The sequence below is a fragment of the Xyrauchen texanus genome, chromosome 5 (assembly GCF_025860055.1).
Source record: "Xyrauchen texanus isolate HMW12.3.18 chromosome 5, RBS_HiC_50CHRs, whole genome shotgun sequence".
Taxonomy (NCBI): domain Eukaryota; kingdom Metazoa; phylum Chordata; class Actinopteri; order Cypriniformes; family Catostomidae; genus Xyrauchen; species Xyrauchen texanus.
This window is the reverse complement of record NC_068280.1, coordinates 7579345-7596560: the sequence shown is the minus strand read 5'-3', so window position 1 is coordinate 7596560 and position 17216 is coordinate 7579345. Positions and strand designations below refer to the sequence as shown.

Here is a 17216-nt window from a genome sequence, read left to right as displayed (position 1 = left end):
CGGTGTGGCCACCTTTGCCTTTAAAACTGCACCAATTCTCCTAGGTACACCTATACACAGTTTTTCTTAGTTGTTGGCAGATAGGATGTTCCAAGCTTCTTGGAGAATTTGACACAGTTCTTCTATATATTTCGGCTGTCTGAACTGCTTCTGTCTCTCTGTGTAATCTCTGACTGACACAATGTTCTGTGGGGGGCTCCATGGGGGACATGATATCTGTTGCAGGGCTCCCTGTTCTTATATTGTAATCATTTCTATTTGCAAAAGTAATGTTTGGGATTCTAACATTTATATTTCCTATTGATACACTAAAGCTGAAGATATAAATAGCCATTTTAAGACAAACGCTTTTGTGAAACGTCTTATGTGCTTAAGACTTTTGCACAGTACTGTGTATGTATGTGTATATATATGTGTTTATATATACTCACTGAGCAAAAAAATGTGATCTCAGTGATTTTGACCGTGGCATGATTGCTGGTGCCAGATGGGCTGTTTGAGTATTTCTGTAACTGCTGATCTCCTGGGATTTTCACACACAACAGTCTCTACAGTTACTCAGAATGGTGCCATAAACAAAAAACATGAAGTGAGCAGCAGTTCTACAGACAGAAACACCATGTTGATGAGAGAGGTCAGCGGAGAATGGCCAGATAGGTTTGAGCTGACAGAAAGACTATGGTAACTCATAACCCCTACAATTGTTGCGAGCAGAATAGCATCTCAGAATGCACAACACGTCAAACCTTGATGCCGATGAGCTACAACAGGAGAAGACCACGTTATTAGGACTATAGTGTTCCCAATAAAGTGGTGTGTGTGTGTATGGTATGTATGTATGTATGTATGTATGTATGTATGTATAATATATATTTACACAATATTCATATGGTTCTGGTTCCAGCTTCTGCCTGGTTTTAATGATCCAAACACATTTTCACTGTTTCCTTCTCGTATGTGTGTGTGTGCTTGCCTGTTCACTCGCTGGCTCTGGGCTGTAGTAGCGCATAAAGAAATCCACACCCCTGTATGTCTTCTAGTGAGAGCATCACTGTATATATAGTTTGGGAATGCCAGGGAACATACCATCTGGCTTACTGAGTGAGGGGGAGTAAACATTCTCCCCCCCCTGATTTTGGTGGTTGTGCTTGACAGCCTGAAGACCCCTGCTGGCTGTTGATGCCTTAGTGCATTAGTGTGAGATTGAGGGCATTTTTGTGTAATGTTTCAGATTCATACCTTTTTAACTAGCTCTTGCCTGTTTTACTTTGTTCCATGGTTAATTCACTGTGCATGAGGTATAGCATGTTAAAGACTGTTATGACAAACATAATATAAATGTTCACTACACCTTCTATTGTATAAATGTGTTCATATGTAGGGTTGGGAAATGAGAACCGGTAGCGCTGCCCCCATTTGAATATACAGCATTAAAGACGCATTTTATTTTTGCATGCACCAACAGAAATTACAAGGCTTTTTAAAGTAAACATTACCACACCTGGGCTACTAACCTTTATCACCGTTAACTATCAAATCACTTTGTCACACTACCATGTACACAAGTGCAACAGTAGGTGAAAGTCTTGTGTGCAGTTCTGAGCAACATAGCAGTCATGACAGTGACGAGACGTATACCAATTACAATTAACAACATATTTACACAACACAATTTACATATCAAATGTTCACATAATTACACAACACAATAATAATAATAATAATAATATACAATGTACAGTAAACAATACACACAATATAGGATACACGTACAATAAAAAAAAAAAATAAGAGTGTATATAAAAAATATATATACAGTAGTTGTATTGTGGAGAATATATTTGACAGTCCGGTGTGAGATATAAGATTAATAAAGTGCAGTGCTGATTATTGATCGTGAGAGATCAAGTGTTCAAAAGTCTGATTGCTTGGGGGAAGAAGCTGTCATGTAGTCGGCTAGTGCGGGTCCTGATGCTGCGATACTGCCTGCCTGATGGTAGCAGTGAGAGCAGCCCATGACTCGGGTGGCTGAAGTCTCTGATGATTCTCCGAGCTTTTTTCACACACCGCCTGTTATAGATGTCCTGGAGGGAGGGAAGCTCACCTCCGATGATGTTTCTGGCAGTTAGCACCACCCTTTGCAGGTCTTTGCGGTTGTGGGCGGTGCTATTGCCGTACCAGGCGGTGATTCAGCCAGTCCGGATGCTCTCTACAGTGCTGTTGTAGAACCGTGTGAGGATGTGGTGGTTCATTCCAAAGTTCCTCGGCCATCTCAGGAAGAAGAGGCACTGGTGAGCCTTCTTGACAACAGCCTCTGTTTGGACGGACCATGTGAGTTCCTCAGTAATGTGGACACCGAGGAACTTGAAACTGCTGACTCTCTCCACCGGTGCTCCATTAATGGTGATGGGGCTGTGTTCTTTGTCTTTCTTCCTGAAGTCCACCACAAGCTCATTTGTCTTACTGACTAGAGGTCAACCGATATTGTTTTTTTCAGGCCGATGCCGATCTTTTGAAATCCGGGTCGGCCGATGGCCGATTAATGCGGCCAATTTATTTTGGCCGATATGTGCTTGTTTTTAACCTCTTATTTGAACCTTTTATTTGAAAGATAAAATGTAACACAAATAATTACTTAAGATAGACAACATTTCTCAACAAATACATTTATTGAACACTTGACCAATCTGCACTTGTACACTTAAAATTAAAAATGTATAATGTAAAAACATATTGTATAAATAATGTATAACAAATATATTAAATAAACAAAGCAGGTGTTACGAACTGCTCCGAGACACGAAGGTTGAGATCCAAATGCAGCTTTTAATCCAGACACATAATCCAATATTCAGAGCATCCAAGAGAAGCACAGACATAACTAGGGATGGGTATCGTTAAGGTTTTAATGGTATTACTATCTTACCGATACTGCTTATCGATCCAGTACTTCAACGGTATTCTTAACGGTTCTTTTGTTATATATATATATATATATATATATATATATATAATTTTATTTCAGGAAGGTCTACTAACATTACTGTTCAGGTGTGGTCTAAAAAGAAATCTAATAAAGTAATCAATTGTAAAATAACACTGCATAGTTTATCATAGATAGATTAATGCTTATTAATGCAGCAGTTATTCATTCAAGAGCTGTAAGTGATTTTCTCTTTGCCTTTTGTTGTTTGATTCGCAGTAATGGCTCAATCGTCACATGTTTAATAGACAGCTTCCCCTTTAAGACCGAGTTCAGATCTAATAGGCTCCTGATGAAGCGTATTTTCTCCCCAACTATTTCCATAACTACGTCCATTTAAGACATAATCTGTGTTTAAGTGAATCTCCAAGCCTGTCGTTTTGACATATTTTTGGGTATAGTTGATCGTTTAGACGTGCACATGAAACCCAAAGTAGTCTATACTTTGCTCGTCTCTTTGCGGTGTGTTTCGGAGCGCGCGCCGCCTTGGGAACGGTATCTCTTGCGCTCTTTTTATTATTAAACGCGTCCCACAATTTAGCAACAGTAGCATTTTACAACAATCACCGATCGTGCTAATTCTGATGTTAAGTTTGAGTTTTAGGGAGAAATGTCAGTGCACCGCTGTGAAGGGAAGGAAGTTGTGCTAGACAGAATGCGGCTTATGTATAAATATTCTTTTTATAATCTTTGGAAGGCGAAATCTAAAATAAAATCAGACAAATAATCACAGATCTAAACCAGGCTATGTTTGAATGTTTAGTTCTGTCACTCATTTAGCAGGGCTCGTGTTTTGCTCGCTGTGGCACCGCGTGAGCGAGTTCTCTCTCTCTCTCTCTCTCTCTCTCTCTCTCTCTCTCTGACTGCGATAACGTCCGAGCTTACCAAAAGCCAGTCCTTCAGTAGCCTATACTGCGTTGGTATATTTTTATTACTTATTTATCTGCATTGAGTGACAACCCTCTCAAATATAAGACACACAAACAGAAGTCTCAGATTCACTGTCTGTAATAGCAAAATTCTTGCTTCCTTATTGTGACATGATAGCAACCCTTCTGCTGTGATAATGCAAATTCAACTACGCTATCAATATTCAAAGTAGCTGAACGTCATGTCAACTATTGCGTTTGTCACGTTTTTTTCTTGAAGTTGGCAGTAACATATCAAAAGTTTTTAATTAAATCTAAAGCAGTTATACAAATTTAACCCTTACTGTTTTCTCCAAGGAACTTAGCTCCTTCCTTAGGCACTGGATGAGGTCTGCACACTCTGCTGGAAAATGACTCTAGGGGCAGCGTGCGTCGAACACGTGTTCCACAACAACACTAGGCTGCCCACAGATGCGCCTGCCTAATAATCGGCTTGATATGCGTGGATATTGGCCGATGCCGATTATGTAAAAAAATCAGCTGATTAATCGGCCGGCCGATTAATCGGTTGACCTCTATTACTGACATTGAGGGAGAGGTTGTGCTCCTGACACCAGCGTGTCAGAGTGTGCACCTCCTCTCTGTAGGCTGTTTCATCATTGTCAGTGATCAGACCTACCACCGTCGTATCGTCAGCAAACTTAAGGATGGCATTGGAGCTATGTATTGCCACACAGTCATGTGTGTGTATAGGGACTACAGGAGTGGGCTGAGAACACAGCCCTGCAGGGCTCCTGTGTTGAGGGTCAGTGATGAGATGTTGCTGACCATTCTAACCACCTGACATCTGCCTTACAGGAAGTCCAGGATCCAGCTGCACAGCGAGCTATACCAGAGATGTTATGGCATGGCTGTCATGGGTAAACATGTGGGCCAAACTTTACCATATATGGGAATTTTTTTCTTAACTTGTTACCATTTGGTTTATACTTGGAAAAACACATTTAGGCAGGTGTGGGAGTCCACACCTCAGCCTGCTTAACAATGCCATTGGTTGGTCTCATTGTTGTAGCATCTTCTTTCAATTCCTATTGGTGAAGCAGTGGATCTGTCACTGCAGCAGCAACTTAAATATTGGTCAGTGGCCAGCAAGTGAACATTCAGTTCTTGAATTGAATGCGTTGGAAGCAGGAAAAATGGGCAAGTGTAAGGATCTGAGGGACTTTGACAAGGGCCAAATTGTGATGGCTAGACGACTGAGTTAGAACATCTCTAAAACGGCAGGTCTTGTGGGGTGTTCCCAGTATGCAGTGGTTGGTACCTACCAAAATTGGTCCAAGGAAGGACAACCGGTGAACCGACTACAGGGTCATGGGTGCTCGGTGCTCATTGATGTGTGTGGGAGTGAACGCTAGCCCGTCTGGTCCAAGTCCAATCTGGGCACAGGAGTGTCAGAACTGGACAATGGAGCAATGGAAGAACGTGGCCTGGTTTGATGAATCATATTTTCTTTTAGATCATGTGGACGGCTGGGTGTGTGTGCATTGTTTACCTAGGGAAGAGATGGCAGCAGGATGCACCATGGGAAGAAGGCAGGCCGGTGGAGGCAGTGTGATGCTCTGGGCAATGTTCTGCTGGGAAACCTTTGGTCCTGGTATTTATGTGTATGTTTGTTTGCCACCTACCTAAAAATTGCTGCAGACCACGCACACCCCTTCATGGCAGCAGTATTCCCTGATGGTAGTGGCCTCTTTCAGCAGGATAATGCGCAATGCCACAATGCAAAAATTGTTCAGGAATGGTTTGAGGAACATGACAGAGTGTTCAAGGTGTTGACTTGGCCTCCAATTTCAACAAGTCCAATCTATGGAGGCGTCACCTCGCATCTTACAGGACTTGAAGGATATGATGCTAACGCCTTGGTACCAGATACCACAGGACACCTTCAGAGGTCTTGTGGAGTCCATGCCTTGACAGGTCAGCTGGTTTGGTGGCATGAGGGGGACCTACACGATATTAGCCAGGTGGTTTTAATGTTGTGGCTGATTGGTGCATAAGACCATAATGGCTCCCTATTTCTGTGGTTATGTCAATGTAGCTAGTCTTTCTAAAATTAACTTATAATATTTATGAATACAATAGCAGCCATAACACTTTAAAAACATAATTTTTTTTACAACAGTTTCAAAACACAAGTATGGCTGCACAATTAATCGAAATAAAATCGAAATCGCAATATGAACAAGTGCGATTTAATTAAATGAATAAATAGTCTGCTCTCTTCAAAGATTATTTGCACTGCTCTGTTATGTCTATATTAATTCAGAGCATTATTACATTGTTTTCAGAGCAGTTCTGTGCTCCACAACTCCATCTCATGCTTTGAGTAACGGAAGCGCTCAGACTTTGGTTCCGTTTGCTTACGTGCGCTTAGCTTTATTAACACTAAACCGGCGCATCCTGCATAAAGGTTTTTATTGTCATCTGTGGTAGCAGCATGTCAGTCTCCGCCAGTCACAGGTATCCTTATAATAACACTGAATACAAGATGGTATAATTCAAAGATCTTTATTAAATGATTGCTGAGAAAACAGCATTAACAGTTGCACCTGTAGAGTCCAGAAACATGCGCTCTTCCCACATTCTCCTGTCATTTGTTTGGGTGTTCCCAAACTGCAAACTTGAAGGGCACTTCGGGAAGGGGCGTCACTCAAGAGTCATTCCAAACAAATGAAAGTTAGTTTATTTTTTCACAAAAGGCCCTTTTTAGTGAAGGGTTCATTCAAACTGTAATGTCTTACTGTCTTTACAGAGCTCACATTAAGATCTTTGTCCTTTGTAGTGAGTAGGGCATAGTGATGATCACTTTCGATTGGAATATGCCCCTTTATCTCACGAGAGAGTGTGTCGGCCTTATTACACTCCCAGCGGCAAAAAGTTAAAGCTGAACTAATATTACCAACATCCAACAAAATGAAAAGAAACATATGTATAGTTTAAATATAATAAAAATAATTATAATAATAATAATTAAATGAAATGATGACAAACTAACCAAAACTTTACACTAATGGGTTATCAGATTAACCACAATTCTTTAGGACTTTCTTATACACAGTAGACAATAGTTTCTATAAGCCTGCTTGTTTTAAAGGCCTAGAGTTGAGAGTAAAATTTTATGTTTTGTTTAATTATTCAACCACCCAAGTGTTTTTGACAGAAAATTCAGTTAACAGTGACATTGAGCAGAAAGCTTACAAATAACCAGTTTTGACAGAGTGATAAAAAGTTAAATGATCAGCATCAGACGATTTGATGAAAAGAAAATTAGAGATTTATTTCGGCTCTTAAAATCCTGATGGAAGCATCCCAAACATTAAAGTTGACTTTGTAAAAATGAATGATGATGATTAGTGGGCTGAGACCATATCACAAAATTCCCGACAAAAATGGGTACACAGTGGATGGGACAATATTAAGACAGCGTCTTTTGGGGCCTGGGATGCTCAGTGAGTAAAGACACTGACTATGACCCCTGGAGTCATGAGTTTGAATCCATGGCGTGCTGAGTGACTCCAGCCTGGTCTCCTAAGCAACCAAACTGTACCGGTTGCTAGGGTGGGTTGAGTCACATGGGGTAACCTCCTTGTGGTCAATATAATACGTTTTGCTCTCGGTGGGGCGTGTGGGGAGTTGTGCGTGGATGCCGCGGAGAATTGCATGAAGCCTCCGCATGCACTACGTCTCCAAGGTAACGCCGCTAAACATGCCACGTGATAAGATTGATAAGCAACTGTGATTCGTCCTCCGCCATCCTGATTGAGGCGAGTCACTACGCCACCACGAGGTCCCTAGAGCGCATTGCTAATTGGGCATGCCAAAAAGGGGAGAGAGGAGAAAAGACAAATTTAATTTTTAATTTTTTTGCATTCTTTTTATATTTATTTGTTTGTGGTGAATTGAAAAAATAAATTCTCACTTTGGTTCGTTTTAAGAGGACATAAGTGTGAAAACCCCAATAGACGTTTGGCAGTTGAACATGTGAAACCTTTTATTTTTCAAAATAATCACAATATGACTTTTTGTCCATATCGTGCAGCCTTACACAAAAGTATTATAGATTTCACCTAAAAGGTTAGCCAATTTTATATAAATACCTCAGTTTATGTTACTATTGTAAAATCTTAACAAATTTAGCAAAGGAGGGACTGTTGTTGAATTCCTAGATCGATTTGGCATAAATACATTTTTCCCCCAACACCATAATATTAATGTTGAAAAATTGAAATAATATTATCGATATTTGGCATGTTAATGTCTATACAATATCATGAGGAAAATTATCACGCTACTTTTAACATATTGATATTTTTTCCCACCTCTAGTTCTGAGTGAAAAAGATATTTCCCATGGGTGAGATTTTTCTAATATGACTACCAACTTTAATACACTTTTCATGTGTTACATTAAAAGTATATAACACTATCTTAAATGGAAAAATAAAAATGATTGTAAGTACGCTCGCTTGATTCATTAGACTATTCTAAACTTCCAATGTTTTTACCAACATCAACACACTTCTGTAATGTTATTTTCACTTTAAATGAAAAATATTGTGATTTGATTTTGTAGATTATGTTTGAGTTATTGTGCAGTAAATTGAAGTATTGAGTAGGCTTGGTGTTCTGATTATATTCTGGAAGAATACAGGCATTTAGTCTATCAGCCATGTATGGGCCACATAAGGGCCATTAGGCCTTAACCGAACACCGGCAAACAAGAATTACATAGATGTCCCATGTATTGGCCATACAAGCTTTACTAATGTGGCTTTCTACTGGTGGAGTTATGGTACTGTATTAGTTTAGTTCTGGCAATAAATATCTGTACCAGATTTGGGCCTTCATTCACTTTCTGTGTTGGCCCACATTTCAGCTATTAATTTGGGCCAAAGCTGTGCCAAAGGAAATTTGATGACTGGGATAATTAATTTTAACCTAGAAAGATCATATACATGTGAACCTGATTTCTGTGTGAAATATTTGCATACATATATGCACAAAAATGTGTGTATGCATGATTACTGAATGAGACAAAGTAACAGTAGTTATTGTTGAGGTTTTCCCATCCAATACTCGCCCCATTGGTTGAACCAATGTTGAGTACAGTTTATATCACTACACAGGCAGTGTTTACATCTTTTGGGAATATCATGCTACGAATGGCTTTAAGCTCTTCCTCGGACTGATTTAGCCAATTATGGAACTACATTACAGTGCAATTTGGTTATTTGTTGTATTTTATGTCCTCGTCTGTGTTTGAGAAATAACCTCACAATTCAGCAGCAATTTACCACCTCATGACCGTCTTTTGAGCTCATGAACATCCCAGTAATCTGTCAATTTTTCTCTGTCTCTGAAGAACTGGGCAGTAGAGCAAAAAGGTTATGTGCTGGAGAACGGCGACTGCCATACAGTGGTGCAGATTGGTGTTCAGGGGGAGAGAGTGATGAAGATGACCCAGGATTCTTCAGTATGTACTTTCAATATTTGTATTATCATAATATTGGAGTTCAAAGCTTTTCAGGTTTTTTGTATTTATAATGAAATGTGTCTACTTTAAAGTGCTATATATAATTTAACATTTTAGTATAAAAATCCTTTTCACAATTATTATTGAAGCATGGCTGCACCATCCATATTCAAATCAAACATATGGATTTACTTGCAGTATTAAAGAGAAAAATGCAATGACTAATGCAATTTGTGAACCAATGAAATGTAAAATCTTGCTGATTTACTGCAGTCAATATTATATGATTGCAGTGCATTTCAACATTACAAAACCAAAGGAATAGCAATATCCACCTTATTGTAGTTGGTGCTCTGTAATAATATAATAATTTCTGTTTTCCTGCACAGACTGTAACTCCACAGACATAAAGCCAGATGCAGGTGCTATTTCTGCCTCTACGCCTACCCACAATACAGTTGCAGGACAAAACACGGTGTCTGAACTGGGAAGTGGGCAGAAACCTGGGTCAAAGGTTGTTTATGTCTTCACCACAGAAATGGCCAATAAGTAAGACTAATCTTCTTTTGTAATAAGTGCTGCTTGACGTCATATTCAAATTGCTAACATGTTTGCTAATGTTATAAACTGGCTATGTTCTTTAAAGGCAAAACGTTTCTGGGATAATTTCCTCAGATGTGCTCCTAAAGTGCAGCTGTTTCGGTAAACCATATTACAATGGTTTTGACCAAAAATGAATGCCCACTTTCTCCCACAATGTCCCTCTTTTGCCGAGTTAAGAAATGTCTTATGAGTAGAAGTGGTAAAAGATGGAAGTTTTTTTAGCACTGACAGTGACATGTTTGCCTAAACTAGAAAGATCTTTTGATGACAGCCAGTAGGATGCCAAATATTAGTGACAGGGTGTGTAAGAATCTCTGTCAGACATGGGGTGACCATAAGACCATAAGTCTCCCACAGAGCAGTGCCATTGCTGCTCTGTCATCACACTAGATGAGACCATGCACAGTGTCAAAATCTTCTGTCTGTTTGTCCATGCTAACACTATTCTGAATGTGTATGTGGTCCGTTGCATAAACAGGGTACTGATTCCTTGTTTAAATGGTAAGGATTGCATTATAATGCAGGATGCATTTCTAAATACTAAATTAGACATGGGCAAGACTGTGTTCTTCAGTACCAGTTATGCAAGTGTGTGTGTGTGTGTGTGTGTGTGTGTGTGCGTGCTTTCCATCTCAGGGCTGCAGATGCAGTAATAACGGGGCATGTAGAAAACATCATCACTTACCACATGAATAATATCTCTAACGGCAAGGGTGGAAAGCCCCAGCTACCCCTAGTAAGAAAAATAAACAATTAAATTTAAATATTCGCTACTAAATGTCAAGATTGTTAAGCCACATAAAACTTTTTTTTGGTATTTGTTTCAGAACAATCAGATTGGATCCCTTAGAAGTGACACCAAACAGGGAGGTCCGTCCCAGCAACAGCCCTCATCTCACTCCAGTGATCAGAACCACCAAGCAGCCTCTAAAGTAGTACAGTCAGCCCAGCAGCAACAACCTCAAGCACAACCCACTCAACCTCAGCAGCCATCCCAGGGGGCAAAACCATCTAGCCTCCCTCCAGACAGTGCACCTTCAGGGGGCATGGAATCTAAGAGCCTCCCTAGCTGCAGCCCACAGGATGGTGCTGGATCCCATGACAGTAGTAATTCTGCTGGGACGCCTGGTAGCCAGGCCTCCAGCCAGCCTCCCAATACTGGCTCTCAACAGAGCTTCCCATCCCTGGATCTGCCTAAAGGAGCAGATGCTAAGCTCACTGCTCAACATCACCAGCAGCTGGCTCATGAGATCATGTCTAGCATGGGTGAGAATTCTGAGGGTCTTTCCCAAGAGCAGCTGGAGCATCGGGAGCGTTCCTTACAGACTTTACGTGATATACAGCGTATGCTCTTCCCAGATGACAAGGACATGGCTTCCATGGGCCAAGGGAACATGGGTTGCCCTCCACCCAATTCTGCAATGATGGAAGGAGGACCTAAGAAACAAGAACAAGGGCCTCTTCAAGCCATGATGGCCCAGTCACAAAGCCTTGGAAAGCCTGGTGGTCCAGGAGGACTGCGTCCAGATGGACCCCCTTTTGGTCCTGGTCCTCGGGACATGCACTTCTCTCCGGATGATCTTGGACCTCCTCCTCCTCAGGGTCCAGGCCCTTGTGGAGAACATGGAGATCATATGACCCCAGAGCAGATGGCCTGGTTAAAACTACAGCAGGAGTTTTATGAGGAGAAGAAGCGAAAGCAGGAACAGATGCAGCATAGACCAATGGGAGACATGATACTCCACCAGGGTGGACCTAGAGGGATGATGCGAGGCCCACCCCCACCCTACCAGATGAACCCTGGAGAGGTGTGGGGCCCTGGTGGCCCTGAACCATTCCCTGACCAGATGAATATGGGCCCCAGAGGGATGCATCCACACATGCAGAGGATTCCTGGCTTCCCTGGGATGATGAACCCTGATATGGAGGGAGGGCCCAATGCTCTGCCCAGACCTGGAATGAACTGGCCCGATGACATGCCTAAAATGGGAGATGGGAGAGTGTTTCCATCTGGCCAAGGAATGTTTGGAGGTCCAGGAGGACGCGTGGAAAGATTCCCTAATCCTCAGTCTGTACAGGAAGCTATGTTCCATCAAGGCATGGGTGATAAACAAGGCATGGGTCTTCCTCCTGGCATGATGATGGAGATGAATCGAATGATGGGTAACCAAAGATCCATGGAGCCTGGCAATGGGGGTGGCATGATGTTTCCTAGAATGCCAGGTGATGGTCCCATGAGTCCCTCCTCCAGAATGGAGTTTGTAAAAGGTCTTGGTCGTGACATGGGTGAATTTGTCATGGGACCTGGAAACCTCAACGTAAACATGGGGCCCAGTCCTCAGATGATGCCCCCAAAGATGAGAGAGCCACCAATGAATCTTAGTCCAGAGGAAATTATGAAGATGAGGCAAGGTGGTGGACCAATGCCTGATAATTTGGTAGCTCAACAGAGAATGATGCAGGGGCCTCCTTTCCCTGACCAACCCCATGTAGGAGACCTCAACATGGGACCCAATCGACAGTTTCCTGGCATGGGCCCCCAAGGCCTTGGGAATCAAAGAGGTCCCAGAGGTGAGCCAGCCTTTGGTCCTGACCAAAGAGGAGGAAATGTGGGTGGAAATGGTCGCCTCAGTCACATGCCTCCTTTACCACCCAACCAGGCACCAAACTGTGCAGGGCCACCTCCTGGCCCAAGAAATATAGGTCGCAAACCCTCAGATCTGAGTGTCCAATCTGGCCCTGCTAACTCGCCCAATGTAATCGTCAATCCACTTAAGTCACCAACACTACGGCAGGTCCAGTCACCCATGCTGGGCTCACCATCAGGTAACCTCAAATCCCCACAGACACCATCCCAGCTGGCTGGTATGCTTAGTGGGCCATCAGCAGCAGCAGTAGCAGCAGCCGCCATTAAATCTCCTCCCATGATGGGGTCAGCAGGGGCATCACCCGTCCATATGAAGTCTCCCTCGCTTCCTGCTCCCTCACCAGGCTGGACGTCATCACCCAAGCCACCCATGCAAAGCCCAGGAATCCCACAGAACAAGCCTCCCCTTAGCATGACATCACCAAATATGATGGGCAATGTAGAGCAAGGTAAGATGAAAAAATAATCCTGCCTGTTACATATGGCATTTTAAATTGTAAAAGTGGTAAATGGTCTGCACTTATATATATATATATATATATAGCACCTTTTTTAACCTTAGCGCTTACCAAAGCACTTTACACTGTGTCCCATTCACCCAATCACACACATTCACACACGCACTCATACACCAATGATGGCAGAGCTGCCATGCAAGGCTCTAGCCTGCCATTGGGAGTAACTTGGGATTCAGTGTCTTGCCAAGGACACTTCAGTATGTGGTGTCATGTGGACCAGGAATCGAACCGCCAACCCTGCGATTAGTGGCCGACCCGCTCTACCACCTGAGCCATTGAATCTTTGTTCAATGTAATGTTATTATGTCAGGCACTGTGCTTGTATAATACTTTTATTTACTGTCTTCAGCTATTTTCATTTGGTCACAATTATCCCTTCAAATTATACATTTACAGTAGGACATTTTAATGCATTTGTTGCAGCCATTGGCCTAATAGGTGTCAAGGTATATACCTTTGGTAAATGTTCCTCCCTTCCCTCTCCCTTCTCTTCTCTTAACCTCTTCTGTCTTCTCCCCTCCTCAGGTGGCAATCCTCTTCCTTCAGCTCCTCCCTCCAGTAATTCCTCGAGTCAGCAAGGCTCCATTAATGTTTCTGGAAGTCTTCCATCCAGCAGTCCCTATGCCATGCCCCCAGAGCCAACGCTATCCCAAAATCCACTTTCCATTATGATGTCACGCATGTCCAAGTTTGCAATGCCCAGCTCTACACCCCTCTACCATGATGCAATCAAAACAGTGGCAAGTTCTGATGATGACTCACCACCTGCTCGATCCCCAAACCTGCCATCTATGAACAACAACATGCAAGGTATGGGACAAAATCCACAGGGCTCACTGAAAATGCAGTGGTCTCAATGGTGGAAATTTTTTGGTGTTCTTTTCCTCTATATCTCAAACTTTTCATTTTCTTTTGCAGGAATGGGTTTGAACCATCACCCTGGTCACCCTAGAATGATGACACCCAACTCTTCTGGGCCCATGCCTTCCCTCAGCCCAATGGGGATGAACCCTATGGGCTCTCAGCCACTTTCCCATGGCATGCCAAACCAGATGCCCTCACCCAACCACATGGGCCCCAATATACCTCCTCACTCGGGTCCTATGGGGCCAGGCATGATTCCTCATGGTATGATGATGAACCCAGTCTCCCAAGACCCTGGCATTGTTAACAACCAGATGTCACAAGGCCGCATGGGTCTCCACAGAGGACAGGGCTTTCCCCCAGGGCAGTCACCACCACAGCAGGTCCCCTTCCCTCACAATGGACCTGGACCCCAGGGTGGCTTCCCTCATGGGATGGGTTTCCAGGGAGATGGGGGACCACTGAGCCGGATGGGTAATATGCCTCATGGTCCTGGTGGAGAGCCTGGTATGTGTAAACCTAACACCCCAGGAGGCCAGGAGTTTAATAACATGCCAGGTGTCTTTAATGATTCGGATCTTCACGAGGTGATGCGACCAGGTGCCTCAGGCATTCCTGAGTTTGATCTCTCTCGAATAATCCCTTCTGAGAAGCCTAGCCAGACTCTGTCCTACTTCCCTCGTGGAGGGGATGCACCTGGTGGGAAGCCACCACACCCACCTGGCTTCCCCCAAATGCAGGGGATGATGGGTGAGGGTAACCCAAGGATGGGCCTGCCCATGCCGGGAATGGGAGGTCCTCCAGGCCCTGGACACATGGGACCACAGGACATGACCATGGGTAATCCAGGCCATAATCCCATGAGACCCCCAGGGTTTATGGGTCAGGGTATGATGGGGCCACAGCATAGGATGATGTCTCCTGGCCAGCAGCCAGGAATGATGGGAGGCCCTGGAATGATGCAGGGCAAGGAAAGGCCAATGTACAACCACCCTGGCCCTGTGGGCTCTCCTAATATGATGATGTCACTACAAGGGATGAGTGGCCCTCAGCAGACTATGATGATGCCTACTCAGATGAGGCCTCGAGGAATGGCAGCAGATATGGGCATGGGATTTAACCCTGGCCCAGGGAACCATGGGAATCTAATGTTTTGAGCCTCCACTACAGTTGCGAACAATTTGGAAACTGCATAACCTGTGAAATAAAAACCTTCATAAAGAATCACAAAATGAAACTCTGTTCTTAAAGAGAGATGTGTGGAAACTGGGACATTTTTGTGCACATATACACAGACTCCCACACACCTGGGTAGAACAAGGTTTATAGCTTACATACACAGTGATGGACAACCATCACAGAGAATCTTCTTCAATGGTAATGTAATTTAACAGGTGGAAGTAAGAGAGAAGCTAAGTGTGCTTTCCTCAACTAGGGCTCAGGTCTGGCACAGTTTGGAATGAGCTTTTTTCTGGTAAACTTGGGAATGTATAAGGAATTTACAAGACTGAATCATGTCAATAAAATTTGCTTGACATTGTGGAAATGATGCCACATATAAAGCCTACAGTAAATAAAGTATGAAAGTTTAAAGGCTTCTTTCTACTTTTATACATTGGTGGAAAGCAAGAAAGATTGTTGGAAAAAAGTCAATGAACTGAAAGAACAGATGTCAAAATGGAAAAGGTCAAGGAACATTGTGTCACAAGGTGTACCGTCTTGGCTATATGTTTACATCTCATCCCATCACTTCCCTCCAGACAGGAAATGCTCTTTGTATGTGTGTACTGTACTTGTGTTGTTAAAGGGATTCTACCAGTGATTTCAATAGTTTTATTTTCCATCTTCATTTGTAAATGGGGGATTGAGGTGGTTAGTTGTGGTCGATAGGTGACCCAACATCACCTCAAAATACTGTGTACTGTGGGGCGTACAGAATATTTTAAATTTAATTTTCTTTGCTACTCCAGTGTATGATAAAACCAAACCAAGACCTCATACAGATCATAGTATTATAAAAAAAAAAAAAAGCACAAACAAGAATTAACTGTAAAGAATAAAGTGTTTTTTTTTTTGTTTTTTTTTGTTGTTGGTTTTTTTAATTGTAGAGAAAACACTTTGAGAGTCAGTAGGAGCAGTAATCGGATGTATGCAGTGTGGTCTCCTGTTCCTGTTTTAGAAATTTCTGTAAGCTGGGCTGGGAACAGGTGAGGGCTGACTGTGGAGGGGCATTTTTGAAGCCCGTAAACCAGCACTCAGATATGCAGTGACGCTCAGGCTACTGTGTCTGTCTGACAAGGACTGTCGCTGTTTGCCACCACTGTGGAATACACTTTTTTTTTATTATTATTAAATTGCTTGGCTTTGTACAGCTATATAGTGCAGTGCTGACAATATCTGAGCTATTGGAGGGTGGATTTTGTTTTTTTGTAGAAAACAAATTATTATTAAAACAAAAACAGAAAAAAAGGTTGTCCTCTTGTCCCTACCCCTCCTGTGTTGATGCTCGTCATGTGTAACTCCATTGAATTTGGTACTGAACCACTTCCTAAGGCTGGACTGTGGTGTTGGACGACAAATAAAATATATTGTTTGGTATAAAGTCTCTCAATGCCTGCAAGTGTCTTATGGGTCTTAGTGGTCTTCTGCTGCCCTCTAGTGGCAGTAAAGGTGCTTTAGTATTCATTAATGCTAGAGGAAGCTTTGCTTTCTTAATGAAATATCTGGCGACCTCAGAGTTTCTGTCTACTAGTAGTCACAAGACTAATGAAAATGCACCTTTAACATGTTATCATGAACATCTGTATAGTATTTCCTTTAGGATTAGGGTGGTTTATTTCATTTAATGCCGAGTTAGGTGTAGTGTATTCAGTGGTTAAATATCTAGACTGGTGATTTGAGGGATAACATTTTACAAAAAGGTTGTGTATGTTAACATTAGGTGTCATGCACTAACAATAAACATATATCCTGAAATGATGAAGGTTCAATTCCTACAAAAGGCAATCATTATTGGGCCATTTGAGCAATTATATCAACTTCAGGTGGTTTCAAGGAAAGTATTCCTGTAATATGTGTACTACAAGTTGCTTTGGTGTTAGGTAAATTACATTAGTGAAGAAATTAGGGTTACTTCTGGACAAACCCAGTTGGAATATGCAGACTTTTCACATTTTCTGTGCTGAATATGTAGGGAAATC

The 17216-nt window shown here is 42.4% G+C and overlaps 1 protein-coding gene across 3 annotated transcripts in view; it reads left to right on the top strand.

The window, feature by feature from the left end:
* Nucleotides 1-16618, top strand: part of LOC127644026 (B-cell CLL/lymphoma 9 protein-like) — a 157384-nt gene extending 140766 nt beyond the window's left edge. For all 3 annotated transcript variants that reach the window (XM_052127025.1, XM_052127026.1, XM_052127024.1), the window contains exons 6-11: nucleotides 9274-9384; nucleotides 9774-9933; nucleotides 10624-10723; nucleotides 10815-13083; nucleotides 13678-13962; nucleotides 14071-16618. In XM_052127025.1, coding sequence (XP_051982985.1) covers nucleotides 9274-9384; nucleotides 9774-9933; nucleotides 10624-10723; nucleotides 10815-13083; nucleotides 13678-13962; nucleotides 14071-15173 — 4028 coding nt within the window. In that variant the 3' untranslated portion in view covers nucleotides 15174-16618. The remainder of the gene's footprint in view (nucleotides 1-9273; nucleotides 9385-9773; nucleotides 9934-10623; nucleotides 10724-10814; nucleotides 13084-13677; nucleotides 13963-14070) is intronic.
* The last annotated feature ends 598 nt before the right edge of the window (nucleotides 16619-17216 follow it).